At 38.5% G+C, this 24,489-nt stretch overlaps 1 protein-coding gene across 1 annotated transcript in view; it reads left to right on the plus strand.

Annotated features, from left to right (window-relative positions):
* Window positions 1–24,489, plus strand: part of OFCC1 (orofacial cleft 1 candidate 1) — a 178,537-nt gene that overhangs the window by 148,661 nt on the left and 5,387 nt on the right. The window contains exons 21-22 of the mRNA XM_015275986.4: window positions 13,972–14,166; window positions 23,857–23,995. Of these exons, the coding sequence (XP_015131472.3) occupies window positions 13,972–14,166; window positions 23,857–23,995 (334 nt within the window). The remainder of the gene's footprint in view (window positions 1–13,971; window positions 14,167–23,856; window positions 23,996–24,489) is intronic.

Genomic DNA, 24,489 nt, shown 5'->3' on the forward strand with positions numbered 1-24,489 from the left:
TGCTCCAAGAATTCCTGCTGCCTTACCATCGCTCACTTATATTTTCTGATCCTCAGTGCAAAGTTATCAGGAGGGGCATGAGGCAGATATTTTTGTGGCTGGAGTGGCACAATGCCGTCACTTGTCCCTGCCACACAGTTGGCCAGATCAGACATGATTCCCATGTCTGCACTGCTACCTCTGGAAGGCATTTTCATCTCACACACAGTCCAGGGAGTTGTTGCTTTTCAGCTGGAACGATCGTAGAAAATACAAACCAGAACCATATCACTGCACTACGTTATTCAAATGAGAGGTCAAATTACCCCCACTGATGTAAGCAGGGTTGCCAAGGTCTAAATGAAGACACAACTTGGCCAAAGGTCTGTTTCTAATGTGAAGCTTGAGGGCTGGTAGGCCTTGCATCTAATATCAAACAGCTGCAGGACAGTACCAGCTCCTTTGGAAAGTACGCACACATGTCTAAAAAAGTCCTCCCCAGACAAAAGCATAAAACCCAACAACCCCAAATTTTAATGTATTATTTAAACCTCACCAGCAGAAAGCTGAAAGTATAATTGCTCATTGTTGCCTGCCTTTTTGGTTTGATTTCCCTGTATGAGATTATTTAGATACATTAAAGCATGCTAAGATATTTCAGCCTAATGGTCATGCTGCTTATCCCCCTGCTGCTCCCACTCACACACTCAGACCCCTCAAGGGCCTTGACAAAACTGAAATCTCAATTCTTGTATCGTTTGCACCCCTGTAGATCTGTGGCAGTTTCTATTCATTTGCATTTACTAACAGAAAGCAAACTCAAGATGTGCATTTGGTGTGATATTAGCACAAGTGAAAAGATAACTCGTTTGTTAGTCCTTACAGTTTCATTTTGCAGTGCAGCTTTTGGTGTCCTACGTTTATGTGAGAATACACTTTTATAACTATAATCACTCAAGAACTCAACTGCAGACATAAATATGAATACATTAGTCCAAACTTGTTAATGGCCAGTAAAGTATCCTTTTTCTGAATTACTGCCAAGTTTCAAAACTGCATGCGTCATCTTATCACGTACTATACATTAAGTGTTGGTCATGTAAGTCAGATCTGCCCTATGGGTATTTTAAATTGCAAACATACCTTTTTGGAAACTGTATTGTAATGTTTATTTGCCTTGGTTTCTAAATCAGTGTGGTTGATTTAGACATATCAGAACGTACCAGTTTAATGAGTCTTTCCTTATTCTTTGCTACTTTTCACACCCTTACCTGAACAAGAAAGATCAAGCAATTTGATAGATAGTTGAGCATCATATCCTGTCTAAACTCTCCATTACATTTGTAGTAAATTTACAGCATGCCTTTTTTTCTCCCTTCCTCCCTTTCCTCCCTTTCTCCCTCTCTTTTTCTCTCTTTCTCTCTTTCTCTCTTTCTCTCTTTCTCTCTTTCTTTCTTGTACAGAAATTGAGCTTAATGCAGCTTCTAAGTTAGCCATGAAAGAAATATGACTTTTATTTTTTTTGGTAATGGCCGTAATAAGTTTAAATGTTTAAGACAGCAATCTCAAAAACTTAAAGTTTACATATCTTCCAACCTTTATGATTCTATGATTCTATGATCTTCCTTCCGGTGTACAGTTGTAATTTCATAGTTCAGTTAACACTCTCCTTATATGTAATGTTGCTCTTAGATTGAGAGTAGTCCCTTATTTGTCATCTTTGATGTGTCAACCCATTGCAAGCCTTTCTGCTTGAGACCAACTGTCTGCTGTGCTGTAATGATGCTCAGTGCCTCTTTCATTTTTTCTTCCAAAATAATGAGAGGCTCTACAAGCAGCCACACTCCAAATTCCCACATCACCAATGGGAATGTGAAGACATTAAGCAGCTTGGCGCACCAGAACTTATCATGTTGCTTCTCCCTAGGACACTGTCTGCCTGGGGACTTTTGCAAACATTTTTCTTATGTCGCATGTCTGAGTATTAGAAACAGAAGATTTTGGTGTGCAGGTGAAAGCTTTAAATATAAATAGTTAGTACTATTCCTGAAAGTTGTAGGTAGATAAGTGAATGAGTATAGAGTCATATATTACATACAGACTATGTTTGTGAGGTACAAACAAGATGTAAAGAACTCGCAAGCATAGGAAGGTTGACTTTTTAGAAAATAGAGCTGTAATATTTTGAAGCACAGAAGATTAAAGTAGTATTTCCAGGCATTCTATTTCAATGAATTATTGTACATATAAAACCAGTTGCGCTCAAAGTTGAAGAGACCATTTATTTCACAAATACTAGTGCTATCCCTTGAAATGAAAATAGGATTGTGGAAATGATTACATCATGCTGTAGATTTCAAGGTAGCTCCAGTTCCCAGGAACCAAATGGGACGCAGTAGTACTAGGTTGCTTTCAACCATGTCCTGTGTAAATGACTCTATCATCAGTCCATGTCCATGTGTTGAAGTTGGGATTTCTTTGCAGCAGAGGTAAAATGGGATGGTGCTGCTGAAGGAATAGGCTCTGGCATGGCTAGTTTCTGCTTCTGGGTTAAGCACCTCTGCTCTTGTCTGCAGCAGCAGCCACCAGCCTGGCTTGTTGGGGCTTTGCTGCAGATGAAATAGAGAAGAAAAACATCTCTTGATCTTACTGGCACCTGCCTGCTTTCCTTGCATCTAGTGCTGGTCCTGCTTTAAGAGGGCAAGTAGTCTGGGCAGTCAGAATGACACTCTTAATTAGTGATTCCTTACTATCATAGCCCGGTCTTTAATTCTTAATGTTAACTAGAAATACGTGGTACAGTCAGCTGGAAACAGATTGAATAAAGAGTAGGAGCTGAGAAAGATTACTGATCCTCCTGTAACCATGAAAAAGGCATCCTTAATGTGAATGAACAAGGATTCAGAAGTATCACTTCCTCACCTTACTACCCGAGAGATCTCAAAATATTTTTTTCTGTTATTTACCTCACAATATATTTTAACACTGAAAAAACACTGAAGCATTCCCATTCTCTCTGTGTTTTGGCTTTTGAAGTCAAAAGTTAAATAACACTGAATATGTGGGCATGATTCACTTCTATGCTGCTTTCACTTACTCTCATTTTACATCAGTGCAGCTCCATCAGAGAAGCTACACCAGCATCAAAACATCAGACAGACCCAAAGCAAAAAACTGAGTAGTTTTTAATGAATTATGGAATTGATTTGATGCACTATCTAAACTAATATAGAGTGTACGTTTCAGTAGAGTTTATATAATGATACAACTCCCAGTGCAAGAGGCATAATGTTTATCTAGAGCTGAAAAGAAATTCTGCCTATATTTTAGAGCTGTGTTGTTGATAGTTTGCCCCTTTGAATAGAAACATCTCCATTACAGGTGCTATCTTTTAAAATTATTCTTCCATTTAGCATAATCTGGATGAACATACATTCACTGAGGTCAAAATATTTATCATTTATTTTAGTATCTTCACCACATGACAAAAATGTAGTAGAAAATAACAACACCTCTCATTAGTTTTGAGTAGAGAAGGAACCCATCACCTATTAAGCTATTAAAATTGAATCAAAATCATTAGGGAGTAAATAGTCATCTCGCTTTTCAGTATCTGCTGTCTGATGTAATGAGGATGGTGTGCTAACATGCTGCTCACATTCCTTACATAGCTTGTGCAAGGAGTCACAATCCAAAGGAGCAAAGAATAGACACTGGTATAAAACTTTGTTAGAGTTTAGACTTCCAGTTTCATTCACGTTGCCAACCCAACATCCTGCCGTGGTCTTCAGCATAGACTGAGCTGCTGTTTAATAGATTAATTAAAGACCAGGAAAAGTAATTTCTTTGGGTTTCTTTCTCATGCTTTACCATTCATAGCTCCTGACAGACTTCTCATGGCAATATATGGGTGATCCGTAAGGTGCATTCACATAATGAAGTGAGACTATCTCTCCGTGGGCTATGCGCTGTTTGTGAATCGCTCAAGAGATGCCAGTTGATGGTATCCTTCCCAGGGCTCCCTTCTCTTGCTCCAGGGAATTTCATCTGGCCTACAGCCTGTCTCCTGAATGACTTCCACAAGACAGGGTTATCACAGATGATTTGCCCCCACAGTAGCAAACTTAATCAGCTACTGTATTTTCAAACTTTAGTTCTGGCTTGTTGAAAGGTTTTCCTACAAGCTGATGCTGCAGTGAGTATCTGTGAGAGTGGAATGCTTACATGTTGCAGAAATCTTATCACTTGCTCACATGCACAGAGGACAGGTGTATGCAACAAGCAAACCCTCTGTTACCTTGAATCAGAAGTCCTTCTTTATGATGGGTCTGAGGTTCAACTACATGTCCTGGTACAGAGGGAAAATATGAAGGAGGGAGGAAAAATTATGTTGTGGTTACCAAATTTACTTTAGGTCAGATGAGTCAACGGACCTCTTATCCGACATAGGACTAGAAATAACTGCATTAAACACAGCTAATGCATGAGAGGGTATGATATATTGCCATCACCTTGTTCATGGCAAATCTGTGTAAATAGAGACATTACATACGGAAGCAGCATGCCGTTTTCCTGCCTTGTGGATAATCCACCACCAATGATATGCTTTGCCAGTCTTTGTGCAAATTAAAGAGTGTTTAACTGCAATACATTTGGAATAATTGAAAACTTTAAAAAGTTGTGCTGGATTTTTTTTTCAGTTTTAAAAATAAAGACTGCTGCTATCTGCTAGTATCGCTAGAATAATAATAATAATTTTTTTTTTTTTACAAATATTAACAATAATGTATGCATATGTTTGCGTAGATATGTGTGTTGCATCCATACAGGAAAAGAAACACTCTGATGTGACAGTGAATTTGGTATCTTTGATCAAAAATGAAGATTTCCAAGACATATCTGTCACTGATGTGCCTGGCTTTTGAGAGACCTAGCAGGATTGGGCCTTGTTTGAACTGAAATTGTGGCACCACACTGTCTTTTGTTCTGCACCGAGGGCACCAGGCAGTCAGGGCACCAAGCACAAACCTGGTCTCAGCCCACAGCTGTGACATGGAAACACTATTGTAGTGCAGACAGAAAACACAGCATTAAGTGCAAGATGCCCACGACTTTGGCTCATGCAGTAACCGTCATTGTTGTAGGAAGCTTCAGGCTATGAGAGGAAAGTAAGGCAGACCGTAAAGATGTTGTGACTGAAAGGAACTTCCAGCAAGGGCCCGTGCCATGACTTTGTAGGTTGCTATCTCATTCCTCTCCAAAACAAAACAACAAGCTTTTTTTTTTTCCCACTGTCTTACTGATGTTTGAGGGTGAATTAGAGGTCTATGTGATCCCGCCTTGGGTCCATTGATTGCATCAGACATCAATGCCTGTATGTTTATGCAGCTCTGCCAATGCACCTGTGCATTGTGAGAGCTCTGTGTGGTGGGCACCTGCTGAGCCAAAGAGTTGAGATGAATAGCACCCACATTGATTTGCCTATAATGGAGTGGAAAAGAAAAATGTTCAGGTTTTGTTGCAGGTATTTTCATGGGGTATTAAATTGGTGGATTAGTTGCAAACAGCAGTACTGATAAAGTCTCCTGTCCATCTTGATGGTTGGGCCTTTCTATTAAAATGACACATAAATAACCTATTATGTCCCCCACCCATGGAAATTCAAATGCACCTGTCAACTTGATAAAGCACTTGCCTGGAGGGAAGCATTGTTTACATTTTCACTCCATTCTTCAGAAAAAGTGAGATTCTAATTATTTTTCCCACTGTAAATTAATGCTGACTATGATGGTTAGCATATCTCTGTATTGTTATATCTATGCAAAAGTTAAATAATAGAACTGATCCATCATGTATTATGCAATGTGCATTTTTATGACAGGCTTCTCTCTGATCTTATTATGCCTTTCTTCATAAATACTTACTTTTTCCCCCAGCAGCTGGGGGAATCTTTGTTGACTGCTGGTTCAGAAGTTGAAATCTGTCCTGTGTGAAAAGGAAAATGCAACGTACATGTTTATCGGATGCTGAACTGTGCTATCTTCCAAGGACAGAAAAATAAGGATATAAAAATGTGCTCCTTTAATAATAAGATTCATTATAACAGACAATTGGTCACAGTGCGCTAAACCATTTTTCTCCAAACCAAGCACATCAAATTTAATACTATAACACAATTGTTTCTGGATATGTTACACGGTTACTTTTGATTCAGGAAGGGCAAACCAGTTGAGGTGAAATCAAATGTGAACTAAATCTTTCTTCCAAACATAAAATCACACCACACATTTGCCCTAGACTTGAACCATAAATCATTTGGTAGAGTTACAAGCAGTCCGTTTAGGTTTTTTAGTAACATCTTTTTTGTATGTACTTCATGAGTCCTGCTTAAATGAAGGCAGAACTGCTGAAATACCACAAAGGAGGCTGTTTTTTTAAATACTTGTGACTGTGCTACACGTGGGAAATATTATTGTCAGAAGAATTTTTGCTATCTGGTTTCTTAACTTGAGCAAGGAAGAAGACATTGCTTAGAGGCTCTTGGTATGCTCAGAGAGCCTCAGGAGACAACCTGATCTTTCAAGTTTTCTGACAAGTTTTGCAGACCCAACTGGTTTGCATACCCTGTTGAAGGCTTATGCAAACTGCCCTGAACCTTTGACCCTTTATCTGTTTGTTACAGTGGGTTTCTGCATTTCCAGGAAAGGAATTACAGTGTTTGCAATATCTAAAATATAAAACCCTGGTACAGAAAGATGAAGGAGTAAGCTCTCAACAAGAAAATGCCTTTGGAACTGAGATACTTTTGGAGTAGGTTTGGATGAGCTTGCAGCTGGTGTTCTGGCCTTATGGTGGCAGAAGAAAAGAGCCTTGGGATGAGGATGAGTTGGAGTGAGGGGGGAGTGCCAGTTTTGATTGCAAAGGAAGACCAAGCTCCTTCCTTGAACTCATCTTTCTTTTTCTTTTCCCCCTTCTTTTCTACAATGAAACCAGCATTTATTTTACTGCCACAACCACATAATCTTACATAAATACTGCAGGTCATTACACTGTACTGTCCTTGCTGTCTGGGAGATGGTTGCAAAAATTGTTTTCCTCCATTTTTCTCTCCATGAGTTACCTCTGCAAGAAAACAGTTAATTATTGGTGATTATGTTGAAAAACAGATAAGATTAGTTTGGGACAGTTAAGAAAATAGCCATACAAATGCACTAGTACAACTACTGCTTTGATCTTACCGTAGTTGTTATCTCCTTGTTCCCCAGGCAGCCCATTTCTACTTGTTTGTACAGCAGCTAGAGCAGTGGGGTCACAGTGGGAACAAGAGTCTCTGGATGTCTCTGAATTTGTCTCTGTTTGCTAATAATTAATATCCGTGTTCCTGTAGCCGATATTCTCATTAGAATTACTTAAAGATCAGAAAAAAAAAAAAAAAAAAAAAAAGACTGAATTTCTAAGCAGGGTGCAATCACCTTTCACGTATTAGCACTTATGTTTTACCAAATGTATTGAAGTTTGCTTCCTGCTTTTACCTTCTTAGTCTACTTTCATCTACTTAAAGAGAAAGCTGGGTCTGAGAAGGCAAATTAGGGAAATTGTTTTGATTCTTAGAAAAAACTTAATAAATGTATTAGAAAAATTCCTAACAGTTTTGCTACTGTTAGGAAAGTGTTAAAAATAAAAAGTTTTAAATCTGGATTTGGTCAGGTATCCAACAAAATTCACCCTGCACAAGAGTGTGCTTCACACTGTGCTCTGCCTGATTGACATGAGGACATCCAATCCTGCTGCCTTCACAGAAGGACATTTCCTGAAGCTGGAGAAGATGCAGCTAGAAGCAAGCTGTATGATGTATTTACATCATAAATTCTCAGCTGATTTGCTGCCCATGTTTTTCAGCTGCCAGGAACAGATCAGTCCATCTGAAATAAGTCACAGGTTTGTTAAAGAATTCTCATACCTGGGCACACATTGTCTTGCATGTTATCTTGGACATGGTGAGCGAAATCTGTGAATGCAGGCTTTTCTCTTTTAACTACCTTACTCTGAGTTTAATCTTTCCCAAACAGTAAAGGTTGAACATAAAATGTTCATTGCAAATACGTAAATTGACAAACTCAGCTCCTTTGTTTTCTGTTTACAGATTCTTTTGAGCCACATTGTTTTTCTACAGATCTGTCAGGGTGAGGTCTTTGTTTCACAAATTTTTTGCAGAATGTCTTCTCTGGGGAAATTTTATCCTATAAGATGAACTGTATTGTCAGTCTATCTACTATTTGCTGTTTCTGGTGTATGTTTGGTCACCAAAGTCATATAGTATTTTTTTTTTTTCTGCTTTCTGACTGCATTACATTCGTAAACAGATGAGTAATGAATAACAAATGTTGATGAGCAGATAATGAATAACAGACACTCTTATTTACACAGATATGTCCTTGTATGCATTAAAATCTTGACTTCCATCAGGAAAATAGCTTTTCCTAAACACTCATATATATAAAATCCTGTCTGTCTGAAGTTACTGAAGATGCTTTCTTAAGTAACTGATTCCAGCATCCCTTATAAATTTGGGAAATGAGGCGTGGAGAGAGATTTCTCTTATCCATCTGAACCAAACCCATTCTGGGCTTGGAATACAGCAGGATTCTATAGAATAGAAAGGGAATGTATTTTATCCCCTTTCCTTAGGGCAAATCAATGGACAAAGGCACTGCTATATGCGAGGAAATGCAAGAAAGCTGTGGCCTTTAATTTTCACTCATCCTTTGCTCAGACAAAGCTTTTGCTGAATTGAGTATCAGTTTTCCTTGACTTAATACTTGAGATTGCATTTTTTTCCCCAAATTTATTGCTGTTTGAACAAGTCTGTTTAAGCATTTGTATATTATTTGTAGATGGCTCAAATGTGGAGACTTGAAACGATGTGAGATTTAGATCTGAAACAATGGGATGGTGAGCAGCAGACTGCATGAGCAATGGGTGTACTGTGGCTTAAAAATGTGTGAATGTTCTTTGTGATATCTCAGCACAGGAGATCAAAACTGTCCCCTGGAAAAGATCTGCATTGCTGTTCATTTGGACGTGTCCAGAAATGTGACACTATTGCAGTTCAAAAACAACAACAAAAAAAATTCTTCTGCTGTTTTCTAGCATTATAATGCTAAGCAGCTTGCCATAAATCTATTCCGCGATTTCTCCTCAGTCATTTACAAAGAGGTTATTCTCTGTATATGGTTATTTTCATCATTCAGTCTGCCCATGTCAGTTTATTAAATAAATCAGAGAAGACTGTTAATGGCAACGCTTCAGGCATTCATAATTTGACTGAAATAAACAATTCCCAGATACTATTGGTCCATTATGTTGGTCCATTATGTTCATAAATAGAAAGGTTTAGAAACAAGTTATCTATCCACAGAGTTACTACAGACAGTCGTAGGTGGGGATATCGCACCGCACCGCTTCGGAGGCTCCATAGGCGGAAGGGTAAAGGACAAGCTGCTAGCAATGCTCATATGCCTGGCATCAGCCCTCTGCCAGCAGGAGACGAAAGGCCTTCATTAACCCAACACATTTGCACACTTCACTGTAGTCCCAGCGTGAGAGAGCACACACTGTTGCCACACTAAAATACGCTGTGTCCCTGTAAGCGTTCAAATGGACACGTACAATTATTTGTACATATAAGGATTAAATATGGAGGGGGTTGGTGGAACTGGTCATGACTTCTTCATGATGATATACTTTTTTGGCAGTTGTAGCAACTCCATTTGCTCATTCTGTTCTACTTGTGCTTTCTTCATTTTAGTAATTTATTTGAATAATGTTCATGTTCACTTTATTAGGTCCCCCATTCTTCCTGGAATGGCTTGGAATTTTTTTCCACTGGTACAACCAATTCAATGTAAAGTTTAGAGGCACTGAGGGTGGTTTTTTTTTACATTTGCATGTAAACGTGTAAATAAAATAGTTGTTCTTTTTCCAGAGTTGTGACGTTTTTAGCAAAATTCAGCAATGGGGTTTGCAATGCTTAAGATTGTTGAGCTTCTTACAAAGGCTGATGGTAGCCAGCTTTTGTTTTTTCAGTTGTAGAGCTATGCTGGTCTAACAAAGATTGCCTCCAGGACAACAATTCCTGCATTTACAACCTTTACCACAGAAAATGCTCCTACCATGTTTATGAAAGTTATTTAAAGTGAATACGGCATCCTCAACTTCTTATGTCTTTTTTTTTTCCACTATAATTTCATCACTTTTGCTCTTTTTCTTAAAGTTAGCAGCTTTTAACTTTTGCTAATTGTTTGTCACAACGAGCTTGCAGTTCTGCCCATTCTCAGCTGGTTAGTTTGGTCCGTATTGTTCATTTTATGCCTTTTCTTTGAATGCTGCTTTCAAACATTTTTCACACATTTTGCAATGCACGAAGCTGGAATTGATTCACATTATATTGTTAATAATAATACTGGAAGCAGTTTAGAATCGGTACCAATTGTAGCAGTGTTTCAACACACAGGGATACATGTATTTCTCAGATTTTTAAGAATTTTTTTAATGATAAAGTCTTTTTTAAGACACTGAAAGTCAGCGTTCCGCACATTCTTACTGTAGGTCAGTAAATCTGAGGAATTTTTTTTTTTTTTTTTTTTTTTTTTTTTGCAATAGCTGTTGGACAATAGAAAACCTCTTTGTAACTTTATCGCTCTAGCATGATATTTTCTGCACTGTGACCTTGGCTATATTAATATGAATTTGTTGCCTATCACATGTGATGTATTGCATGTGATGTAAACATACATTTATTAATGGATTGCTATTTAATATGTTAGTGTGTCCTACTTCAATAACGTTATTTCTATACACTTGGTATGGCATGATACAACAAAATACATTTGTATTTATATCTATGAATACATTTTTGGCTTTTGCTCTAGGTTATGTACTGTAACTCCCAAAAGGTGATATAATTAACCTTTGTGTGAGGTGCATGTTCCATTCCTTTAAAAGTCTTTGTATTTTTACGTCATGCTGTACGTTAAAGAAGTAGTGATTGAAATCATTGTTGTCAAGGAAAAATGTATTAAAATTATTAATAAGACTTCAACCCACATGAGACTTACTAAATCATCTGATCTGACCTAAATTTATGACCCTTCTTCCCAATTCTTTCTTTTGCATGCTTGCACAAAGACAGGAGGAATGAAAGAAAGCAATACAATAGACCAGTGAAAACTATATGTTTGCATTAAAGCTATGTAACTTTTTGAGATAAATGCTATAAGCAAATAAACTATAAGAGCATTCACATCAGACCTCATTTCAAGCTGAACTATTATAAAGCGATTAACAGCCTCACGCTCCCGCTTTAATTAAGTTATGTTGTGAAATATTCAGCATTTGAACCTGTTCCGGCCTGCCTCTTTTATCATTGAATTAACATCTTTAATGTGTTTTTCTGCTGAAAGACGAATTTCATTTAAGGATTACTGTACACTGCTCTGGCATTTTGTGGTTTCTTGTCAGCCCTTGTGAATCTAGATCACAGCGAACTTCAGTTCCTCTGACATGTCCTATATGCACAGTCTCTTGACTAGCCTGTCTCTGTGGATTTATTAACTCATATTGTATTCCTGTAGAAATGAATGGACATTTTTGATTAACTTAATGATAGAGATTTCAGATGACAGCAGAGTTTACTTTTGGAGCTTACTGCAGGTTATGTGGGCCACCGCAGCTCTCTAGAGACCTATCACTTCACAGAAACACATTGTGAAAGTTTCAAGGCAGTGGGCATCTTCCTGCCAAATATTTTAGGATGGTGCTAGCAAGAGGGAATTTGAACAGTCCTTCAGACCCAGGGTGTCTAAATCCACTCACAGTCACGGTGTGTGCTCTTTCCTTTCCTGGGGTTGGTTTTTGGTCATTATATGCAGCTTCGTATTGTAGAACTTGTCAGTTTTGGTGATGCTTTTTCATTCTAAGATGTCTGATGATCAGGCTGCGCTTTTAGGGAACAGGGGGGTGTGCAAGTCAGCAGTGTTAAGTTCTCTTAGCTAATCATGTGAACATCCTTTGAGGGAGCTCCTGAAGGAGACCTTTGCCCTGGTAAGGCAAAGATTTACTCAGGAAGAAAGGTTTGAGAAACTTGGAGTTGTCTTCCACGGTGAAATCATTTTTCCCATTCCACAAGCTGTGGAGTGGCTGCTCTTGAAGCTTCTTGTCTCTGCTCTGGCCAACACCTTCTGGGAGCTCACTCCAGCAGAAGCTGCCTTGCTGCTTTCATTAGAGCATTGGCCACTTTGACTCTTACAGAGCATCTGTGTATTCTTGCTTTCATTACTCAGCTAAAACCAGTCCTCTCCTAAGGCAGTTGCTCAGAATAGCTGCCTGCATATCAGGGTTGTGGCACTGGTACACAGTATTAGTTACGAGATTCCTCATAATCACAGAATCGTAGGGGTTGGAAGGGACCTCTGTTGTTCAGTGCCTTAGCTAAAGAAGGTTCCTTACAGTGGGTTGTACAGGAAAGCATCCAAGTGTGTTTTCAACCTCTCTCAAGAAGGAGAATCCACAATCTCTCTAGGCTACCTGTTCCACTGCTCTGTAACTCCCAGACTTCATGTTCAGATGGAAGTTCCTGTGTTGCAGTTTGTGTCTATTACACCTCGTTCTGCCACTGGGCACTGTTTGAAAAGAACCTGGCCCCATCCACTTGACTCCTGACCTTTATATATTTAGAAGCATTGATAAGATCCCACCTCAGTTTTCTCTTCTCCAGGATGAACAGTTTCTGTTAGAACAGGTGAGGAAATGTGAACCGGAACACAAGCAAACTGAGCTAAACTCTAGTTTTCCTTAGTGGGGGGACAGAAATTGCACCTTGGGATTTTGGGATCTCTTGCAAGAATCTGAGCTTATTCTTTCCACAAAAAGAAAACAAACAAACAAACAAAAAACTAAGCAGGTGAAGGTTTTGATGCAGCTATCTTAAACTAGATTATTCCTATAACTGTCTTCATTGGTGAGTTCTAGTTATCTTAGCTAGCAAAAGACTTCTTTCCTCTGCATTAAGTAGAAGTGATTAGGAAAGGCATGCTGGTGTACTGCGAGGATATAACTATATCTCACCAATGCCTTCCTACCCTAAACAGGAATGGCATCTCATGGGAAAAATGAGTTATGCAAAGGTCTTGCAAAAGTGAAGGGTTAAAACACTTGCGCCCAAGTGGGAGTATAAAAAGTAATGCTTGTCATCATCAGCTCTAGTTAAGGATAAGAGGTGCTTAAACTGTGTGCTGCCTTGCAGCTGGAGTCTCAAGTTTTGCCCAGTCTGTGTGAAGAATTAACACGAAAATGCTTAAATGGAAGCTCTGGCTGACACAAGAAGGTACAAAAGCTACCAAGCAAATGCTTTTGGAGTGAAACAGGAAACTAGGTAACTGTGTCAATAAACTGCTTTCTACAGCACAGTGAAATGCACCTTATTTACTCTGCCTCATCTACAGTTCAGTGAGCAGCACAAGGTTATTTTAATACTATCCAGAGATCAGAGACTAAAAAGTGCTTGTGGGTAAAGGCACAAAGGCTTCTCAAAGAGAGAGAAATACAAATACTCGTTCACAAAATTCTCAGTAAGCATTTTTATTTTTTTTAATCAGCATTGCCATTTTATTGTTTAACCTACCCTGCTTGATCTCCCTACTTTTGGTTAATACGGGAGTCAATTACAGCTTCATCTGTGCAGAATTAACTTTATAGAATATACACCAGGGATTTGTCTATCTCCTCTATTTAGATCTATGTCATAAAAAATATGTAGTAGAGAACCGTGTGCAAGCACTGCATATGGTACAGGCTTTGCAGATTTATTGTAAAATCATTTTAAATCGGTTAAGCTCTTACCAGAAGTTAATTAAATATGTTCCTTTGGTGGGGGGTGGGGGACTCTGTGTGTGTGTGTGTGTGTGTTTATGGGGGGGCCTTTTGTCTCACTAGGTGGCAGTGTACGATTACATCTGGAAGGACCATGGCAGCCACTCTGGTGTCTCCAGCTGTGACCTCCAGCCCCAGGATGCGATCTGTGACTCAAGAGGTACCACCGTTTACGTGTCGGTGTTCACTGTGCATCTCAGCGGCTTCCAGCAGCTCTACAGACACTTCCTCCGGCTGCCTGATGGGGCTATCGTTGAGGTAGGTCCATGCAGATTCCTTATGTGCAGATTTTGGAGGCAAAGACGTGCATTTGAGAAGTAGGTCAGTGTCAAAACAGGAAAATAGATCTGCCTGACCTTTCACGTATAGGAAGACTTCACTTCTAAACAGTAGTGAAACATCGGTGAGTTAACACATATACCATGCAAAGTAAAGATTTAGTATAGTTTTCAAGGGAATTTGAGGGAAATCATGTTAGATATACATTGAAACTACACACAAATTATTTTATAAATATTACTGCTAAAATCTCCATGGACTCATTCTCTACAGAAATTATTGTATATAAATATACAGTGTAATTACTGTGCACATTTACTATACAACTAGAGCTATAGGTATGGACATTCACTTAGTTTTTTCCTCAGATTGATAGAGCTGAAGCACATATATCATGACATGCCATCTTGCAGCTTTTAGACTGAATTCTGGATGCTCTCACATCTTTGGGATTGCTACAAACAGTTTGTGTACTAACATGCACTCTAGAATAGTATTAACAAAAGGTATTTTGTAGGCTGTGTTTTGTTCATTTCATTGACATTTAGTTCCAAGCGCTTAGAAGAGGTGCACTGCACTGTTGCCCTTGGTCTTGAGTTCAGAGAACTTTAAAGAAAACACTGATGTCTAAGAGAAAGGAAATTTAAAAAATATTATTTTACCCACCCAGATATGAAGTAGAAGCATCATCACAGAGATCTGCTTACCACAGAAAATGAGCACAAACAATGTTGAAATACAGTTTTCAGTTGCTCACTTCAAAATTGAAGGTTCAAATATGTCTTTCCAGAATGAGGAAAACATTGATTCTGCTCTTTGGTTAATGTTTCAAGGCTGTTTTCTTCATCTAAATGTTTTATTCTTAATGCCTTTGCCCTACTTGCCTTTTTAAAGAAAATTTAATTTAAAGGACACTGTCCTCAAGGAATAATTCTCTGCCCCGGGAAGCTGTGATTCACCAGAGTGAAGACACCAGAGTTTTAGAGCTAGCCAAAGAAAACAAGAGAAGGCATGTGGCCTACATAAAGCAGAAATTAATTAACACAAAGAAACTTGCAAATCCAGGTCCGTGCCTGAGTCTGTTACCAAAGCTCCTCTTACAAAGCTTTGGCCAGAATTTTGTTTTGAGGTCAACAGTACAGCCTCATGCCTACTTCCCACCTGTTACAAGCAGTAGCTCTGTGCAGAATGGTTTTTTCCTAATTTAGTTCTTCTCAGCTTTTTAGACATCAGGTTTCATTCACTTTCCACAAGGCTGTGGTAGGAAGGGCTTTGAACACTGAGGGAATCTTAACTTGGTCTGCTGGTTCTGTTCATAAATCCTTCTTATATTTCTGAGAGAGGGAAAATGCATTTCCTTATAATTTAATTTTGGCTTCCTGGGTGAGCTTCCCAGAGACTTCCAGCCTCTGAACTGATGCTGATCAGCACCCACAAAGCGTTGCACAGTGTGAATGGCTCAAGCCACTCCGGCATAGTTTCCTGCAGCATACCACAACAGTCTTTGTCCAAAATCAGTATGGCTGTGTCTGATTTTAGTATAATGAAAGACGTGCCTCTAAGTTAGGAGATCAGTACGTGCTTTGCTGCATTTTATTGGTAGACCTAAATGCATGTAAGAAATGTATTTACCTAATAATTTCAGTAACATTGACATCCTAATCTTAGGTTTAGCTGATAATGGATGTAATTCTACATTTGTGTGTTTTACGGGTCACAATTTTCTTATTTGGTTCCAGGTTAGGTATACTCTATAAGTTACTGAATCTTAAGACAATGCACTCACTAGTGAGGACTAGCTTCCATTTGTACACTGAGAGGAAATTTTAAAGCTCTCCCATCTTCCATATTCCCTCAGAATCTCTGTGGGAAAAGTTCAATTTTCTCTCTTGTACAAGAGCAAGGGCCATAGCAAGGAGAAAGTGAGAAAACCCCATTGTGGGTCTGTTATGTGGCAGATGTACCCAAGTTTTGCTGCTTGCTACTGTTGCACCTCAGGAACAGGGTTTTTGTTTGTGTGTTTGTCTCTGCAGTGACTAGATAAGCAGTGGTGCTTAAGTGGGGTTAGAAAATCTGTTGGCAGTTAAAAAGTTGTACTGGAACCCCAAGTATACCTTTTAAGCATATAAGAAGTGAAGATTAAAAATGGTGTTTTGGGATAATGAGTACAGTCTGCTGGGGTTTTTTGTGCCCGACTGCTTCATGCATAAACATCTTCATTCTAAAACTTTGCAGGTGGTCAGCTATTCATTACCAATTTCTTTGTATTTATTTGCAGCACCCTTTGGAGTACTCCCTTCCACGAATTTTCCTGTCTGATCCATTTACAAGGCATAAGATTATCCATTTTCTGCTAGAAAGGGTACAATACCTCACAAGAAGAAGTGCATTCCCCGTTTGTTCTTCATTCCCCTCTTCACCCTGCCAGCAGCAGTGTAGGAGGGAAGTTTCTTCCTCCACAGTGGCAAGGGCATAGATTGTCACCTATTCTCTCCCTACCTGATGAATGACAGCTGCCTTTCCTTTTTCTTTATGATCAGCAATCCTATTTCTTCCAACAGAGATCAGATATTTGTGCAAAATACCCTCTTGGGACTGTAGGGACATGGCCTGTATCAACAGTGGTGGTCTGTGACAACGGTGACTTGACCTGCCTTTGCATATACATCTACCTCATTTATAGATCTACAGAGTCCGCTGAGTACAAAAATCCCAACCAATTTCTGCTTCATTTTTTCTCTCTTTTATAATAAGTTATTGTACTATAGTATAACTGCAGGATACAAGGAGTAGTTCCACAGTATCTAGAAACAGGGGTTGCACAAACCTTCTTCCTGTAAAACAGTCATGCTTTTTATTACAACAAGCCACTGAAGGTGAAAATGTAGTTATTTCAGTGTGAATTCTTGTTTGTTAACTTTTATTAAGACATTCTGAAGACAGCAAAATGAAAAGGCATTGGCTTTTAAATTTCAACGACTTTCTGGAACTATACCTGAAAGACCTGTAACGCCTCTTCTTAATTACTATACTGTGACCTCATTCATTTAAACATTTTGGGACTAACATCCTTCCACCAGATGTAGAATGCTTTGTGTCTTTACCGCATGATGGTTTTTTGGAATTGGTAAGTCTTCTTCAGAAATAGTGCATAAATTTTAATACTATGAGAAAAGGAGCAATTGGGCAGAAAACAACACAGAAATTATAATAACTTGAACACTAAGTGCAAATGTGGACACTGTGAAAAGCATGAGCCATAATTTTTTAGCATTCAACTGAATGAGGTGTCGATGTGGGCCAGTGAACTTGGAGTTATGAGGATGCCAGTACTTCTCATCAAGCACTCTGGTATGAGAACATCATTTAAATCACTAGTCCAAATTCTCCCTCAAATGCATGCATACAACTCCTAATGACATCTATTTCAAAGTCACAAACTGATCTTTCAATATGTGCAGATATTCTTTGACAGACACAAAAGGAATTTTGAATAATTTTGCTTCAGTGCAAGGAACTAGTATAAGGCTGCTTGTTAGGAATTTACATTATAATCACAACTTGTTTGAATTTCAGCGAAAGCAAGATTTTCTACTAGCTCTAATTCAGCAAAGAACTTAAGTGTGAGCTCCATTTAAGCCAAGGAGCCAAAACTCACTCACTTTAATATTGCTCTCACTTTTTTTACAGCATGCAAGGGCTGCTATGAAGTGCTATGTACAGGAGTATACTTTGCAGGAAAAAGTGGCTATCTATGCAACAACGTCTTTAAAATATGTATGTTCTTCTGGGGGATAGTATTCCCATTAAAGGTCTAACTTTGCTAGTATGTAACATATATAAATATATTGTCGGGTATGAAAAGTCATTTTATAGGTTTCATATGCACGAGGCAAAAATAGCTGTTTTAAAAGGAACATTAAGTACAAGGTGACAAGTATAAATTGCTGTAGAAATGTTAAATAAAAAGATTTTTTTTAAGTGTGCAGCATAAAAATTATAGAGGTTAAACATGTAAGTGCAGTCCTTTTATCAGAAGCATTGTAAAACTCAAAGAATTCCCTTGCAATAAAACCCATTTTCTGTTTTACCTACGATATATTTCTCCTTTATAGTATTCAATTTAGATGTTGGCTAACCAAGAAATGACTTTCCCAAAATAAATCACTTTTCATGCTTTCCCTCATTCATTAAGGCTATAATATTGTAATATACAGGAAATTATTGAATTTTAGCATTTAAAATGTATTTGAAACCCATGCAGAGAAAAGTTAATGATAGTGATAAGTGTTTGCTGTCTACATGGTGATAACACGAACTCAGTGATTTTTATCTCGACTTTTGCTGACTGGAGTTGATTTCTTATTAAAAGGTCAAAGATAAGTGACTTTAACTCAGCAAAAAATCAGTTTCTTATTATAGGCCTAGTAAAGCTCAGCATTGTAGAGAAACTTTTTGTATGGCATGATTTTATCTATCAAATAAATCTGCACAAATGTCAGGGATTCATCCGATTTAAACTTCCTGGATAAAAGAGGTCTGCTTCCCCTAATTACTTGAAGAGTACCTAGCAGTAATAGGATAAGACAGCGTAGGTGACCAGCCAATTACTTAGTTTAAGCTATTTACATCAATCCACATGCTATAAATTACGTCTAAACTCTCTTGCGTTTCTGGAAAAGTGAATAAAATCATATAAGTTTATTTTGAATACAAGATCAGATATGGTATGCTGAGTGACACTTAAAAAGAATGAAACAGTAACCGTAGCTTATTTTCTGAAGCAATCTTGACACTAATGCTAAATTACAGCTTGGAAACATCTAGCATTTTTACCTTTATGAGAAAAGGCTTTTTACATATTTAACGTAATTCTAGGGAAAATATACTGGAATTATGTATAAAGATATGTACACTGTAACCAAAGGGCATTTATATTCCCCAGTAGAATACTTACAACAATTTTATTGCCATTTGGTGTCATTTTCTAACAGATATAAAATACAGCCAGTAAACAAACTAGACGTTAGATTTAAGCTGACAGCTGTTCCTTCAGAAGCAATATTCTGATATTTAATCTTAAGAATACTGAATATTTTACAATTGTTTGAGCAAACTATACTTTTAGCATGTGAAGGACTGCGTGCTTTTATATACAGTTCTCGGATCTGATAATGACACTAAAAAACAACCTTAGAATAATCTACAGATTTGTCGCTCCCACATACTCCCTGGGCAAATCAACAAATTGCCTCATGTTTTATTCTTAATTCCACAAATTCTTTTTATATACGCAATGTTACTCTGAATATTGAGGCCTATTTTTTTCCTGTATGTGCACAAGCCATACAGTTGACTCCGATGGAGTTTATGCATGTATCGGAGCGCAGATTTTTCTGGCTCTAACTTCATTATGGGAATAAATTGGCCTAGTTGACCGCAAAATCCCCACACACTGTTTTCATAAGGAGTCTCACTGCAGCAGTCACTGAAGATTTATGGAGAAGAGAAAGAACGAGGATTGCTCCAGCTCAGTGACTGAACCTGATATATTACCTAATGGCATCATCCTCAAATGGCTTCATCACCTCAGCAGACCCTGCAGGAAAAGGAGGAAAGATCTGGCTTTTCCATACTGTAAACTGGATAAACCAAGGTGGACTGTGAAGCATCTGTTTGTAGAGAGAGACTGGTCAAAGGGGATCCTTTGGTGCAAATTGCTTCACTTTTGTTGGTTTCAGCATCATCATGCCAAGTCATTTGTAAAGACAGCCTGTTCACAGTGAGTTGGTTTCCTGGAGATCTCTGTACAACTAGAAGTTAGTGGCAGAGGTTTACCCCAAGCTGTGGAGCAAGAGTGATTCCACCCATAAGTGCACCATCTGTGCACATGTTCCTGGGCTGGATGAGCTTTGCCATGTGCTCCCTGGCCAGCTCTGAGATCTACTCTTGTTCTCTTGAAACCAATTAATATTTTGTACTAGTGTTCAACAGGAGGATGATCACTACTGTTGTATATTAACACTCACTGAAATTCAGTTGGGAATCATACAATGTAAAAGCCAGGAAAGGGATACTCCCATTAGCATACGCAATCAAATTAGTGCAGCCTATAAATGTACAGCACTTCAGTTAAGGATCATGACTGCAATCTTAGTTCCTATGTAAATAAGAAGTAAGCTAGACTGTTTTATGTTATTTTACCAGTATATATTTCAACTTCAATGATGTAATTCAAATAAAGATAATCAATTACGACTTAAAATAGTAGTTCGGGTGTCCCTTTCCATCCCAATGAAAAGATGAGAACAGTGAAAAAAGTCTCTATCCTTTTCTCTTAAATTGGTCCAATACATCTTGCACATGACATGTCAGTTCTGTCCCAAAATGGGCCCAGTCTGTTGTTCCATGCCTCTGTGCTGGCTAAGACAACCTATTGTGATGGATGAATAGGATGCACAAACTACATTTCACCTGAGAAGTTACATATGAAGATGTGCTGTTTTGGGTTGTTTACCCTTTCAAGTGTAAGATTGAGTAATTTTCTCAGTGCTGGTCTTTTTTTTGTTTGCTTGTTTGTTTTAGTAAATTGAGTTATAATCTTAAATGCAAACTGTGGTTTAATAGTTTATCAGGTACTGTCAAGACTACACTGCTTCATGCAGCAGGATGGAAATGCAGGAGACAGCACGTGGCCATTTCTTCCCTCTCTGGTTGTCTTCAAATTCCACATTTGATGAAATCCACACTGCAGAAAACCACATAGCCGTAGGGAACACGATGTATTTCCACCAAGTGCAGCGTACCTGTGGTTGCAATCGTGGTCCAACAGAATGAGCAGGAGAGTGATGAGACAGGTCCACCACTGGCTCTCAGCAGGATGCACAGGCTTTCAGATAACCAGCAAATGACAGAACTACCTACACTGCAGTATCATAGCTTTGTTCTGCGTATGTATCTGCAATTATAAATCATGCTGGCTTCTGTACCACTGGCAGAGAGCACAGGGTGAGGAGAAAGGGTTTCAATACCTGGCTAACATACACACGGATATTTTATGGGCATGGATATTTACAATTGTGGGGCCTGGGCAGTTAAAGCTCTTTTACTCAAAAATTCACAGAAGAGATGGGAGCAACTCTGCCAAAACACATCCATTCTGTCTAAGAAAAACACTCATGAGAAAAATATTGTCATATCACTGCAATTGTGTTACATAGCAAAAATTAGTGCTGATAATTAAAGGGTACATTCAAGGTTCTATTTTGTATTTAAATACTTCCCTTTCAGTCCGAACACACTTTAACACGTAGATTTCCTGTATTTTCAGTGATTTTCTGAATGGCTTTTTTCTGTGAAGGTACAAACACTGATTACTGCACAATGTCTTTTGTATTCTTAAATGCTTGTAATGTTTCATGTGATTTTAAAATGTAGTTTTACCCGAATCAGCAGTAAAATATCTGAAGTCAAAGGATAATTGCCAGAACAGCATTAACTTATTTTACCTGAATAAAAAATAACCTTTGAAAAAGTACCTTGCAGCTACACAGATCGACAAAATGCATCAATTATATTTTTGCTCACTTTATAATTACACTGCAGTGAAAGCATAGTGAACTTTCCTACACAGTTGATTAACCATAAGGTTACTGCTATTAAGCCATTTTCAGAAACAACAACTTGCACTGTAATTTAATAACAGAGCTCTGCACAACATCTGATCAAGTCTAAAAATCTGACATTCATACAAGCTTCAATTTAAAGTACACAAGTGAACGGCAGCACCTGTGTAGCAAAGGGTTTCTTTTCACTTTGGTCAGGCATGCAGGGTATAGGGATGATCACATTTGTAGGAAGCTTCCAACATCTGGGTAACTAGGACAAAATCTCTAGGATACTTCAATATTTTTGTAGTATTTTCTCAAATTATTGCAGCTGGAAAAATACTGCTGTTTCTGTTGTTTCACTGGTGATACGTGTCCCCTTTTTTCCTTCTGCCTTCTTAACTTTGTATTCTGCAGAAACATTCCGTGAAGCCCAGCCAGCTAACATTTCTCTGTCTGACCTGTCCTAAAGTTCATTTATACTATGAGAGAAATACACTAGAACAGTCTAAATCTGGACAACCTCTTAATGGAACAAAATGATAGTAAAAATAAAGAGGGAGGTGTGCTGGTTAAGTGATACCTAGCTAAGAAGACAGAGCAGCCTATAATTAGTCCTATTGGTAGAAGAAGGGAAAATGATTTCATACTAAAAGAGAGGAGATTTAGATCGGCTATAAGGAATAAGTGTTTTACAGTAGGGGTGATGAGGCACTAGAACAGTTTGCTCAGCTATGTGGAGTATGCCCCATCCCTGGAGACACTCAAGGTCAGGCTGGACAGGGGTCTGAGCACCCTGATGTAGCTGTAGGTGTCCCCATTCATTGCAGGGAAGTTGCACTAGATGACCTTTAAGGGTCTCTTCCAACTCAAATTATTCTATCATTCTGTGATTAATGAAATTTGCTTTACAATGTGGGATGCACAAGAATGCTCCCATGTTCAACCACAATTTTTTATGTGAGCCAAGGATGTCCCCTACTTTCCCTGTATCACACAGTTTCAGAGGTAACAGCGCTTCTCTGCTTTCCTGGGTGTCAAACACAGAAACAATAAATAAATAAATAAATAAATATTGAAATTCTTTATCAGAGGGATAACAGAAGTATATAAAAATGCAATAAAAATTAGAGATTACTCCTGTACATAAAACAGTGCTTCTGTTATTACAGCTGCGTTAAAGCAGGTTGAAAACAGCAAAATTCATTGAAAAATTACTGTATTACTGGAGTGATCTGCTCTTTTCCATGGTAGAATTTAAGCATCAGCAACAGATAGACAGAGCTGAGGATCTGCTACTTCTCAGTGTTGGGAATTTTATTTATTCTCACGTTCATCTCAGCAAAACCTCTCTTCCATGGGCACTCCAGAAAGAGAGGAGGAGCAGAGCCAGGGCGCTCTTGTGCAAAATGCCACCCACATGACACAAGCTGGGTATCTGACATGGGATGTGGTAACTACAAGCGAGCCGAGCTGGAGCTGAGGCATTGCCTTGGCTTTATAACCGATTTCCAGTTCTATAACACATCATCTCCTCCTCATGGCCACAGTTTTCTTTCTTTCTTTCTTTCTTTGAAGGTCTATTCTTCATTCATTAAAATCTTATCCGTGTGTCAAGAACATCATAAGAAGAAATTATTAAAAGCAACGGGCGTAAAGATCCTCATTCTGCTGTTTTACTGAAGTGCTTAGAGTCTGAGAAAAATTAGGTGAATTCACATTTCACATGTGTTTAAATTGCTAATCTCATGGCTGTATCTGCATTAGTGAATACATTTGCAGTAACATTTACTTTATAATATTTTGGCAGAACTGTTATAAAAATTGTTATAAGGCCTAGGACTGGAACTGAACCATGAAAGCTAAATTGTAAGCTGCTGTAAAGCTGGGTTATTAGTATGACAGAATAAAATTTCACACACACAGAAGCTTCTTAGCTGCAATATTTTGAGAGCAAGAAGAGAGGGGTGGGGAAGTGTGATCAAAGTCATCTCTGTTCATTCTGATACTTCACTGAACGCTGCCATATTAATGTGTTGGTTTTGTCCGTTCTGTTTTTCAGGCATTTGGTGATATTCCTGGAGTAAGTCTTTTGGGTAATGAAGTGAGCATAGCCCAGGAGCACGTAAGCAAAACGGACAGTGTGCTGCATACATCTTCACGCATCGAGCTGAGGGAGAGGAAAAAGAGTACAGCTAAAGGTATTATTCTCAATTTCTGTACCTAGCTGAAAAATAGTACTGATACCTAAACACAGAACTATGGGATATATAGGAAGCAGGCCATTAGAAAAGATAGTTTCTCTTGGAAAAATTAGGGTGCACTTGGCTAGGAGGAAGTTTCACAGCAGCATTTTCCATTGGGCCTTCCTCCTTGTGTGGTATCGTAGGTCTGTCACAAAAGTCCTGGATGCTTGAGGAGCTGCCATTCCTTACCCAAACCCAATTGCACTTTTCTCTCTGGACCTTGGTACAACACTAACACGATCTGGAGCAATCTGTCTGGAGCAAGGGCCAACATTGCAAGTATGCTGCAAACATGCATAAATAAGGAAGATGTAGACATGGCACTGAGGGACATGGGTTAGTGGTCATAGTGCTGATGGGTGGATGGTTGGACTAGATGATCTTAAGAGCTCTTTTCCAACCTTAATGGTTTTGTGATTCTAAAGTGTGTGCTGCAGTGCTCCCCATCT

This window comes from Gallus gallus, chromosome 2 (assembly GCF_016699485.2).
Source record: "Gallus gallus isolate bGalGal1 chromosome 2, bGalGal1.mat.broiler.GRCg7b, whole genome shotgun sequence".
Lineage (NCBI taxonomy): Eukaryota > Metazoa > Chordata > Aves > Galliformes > Phasianidae > Gallus > Gallus gallus.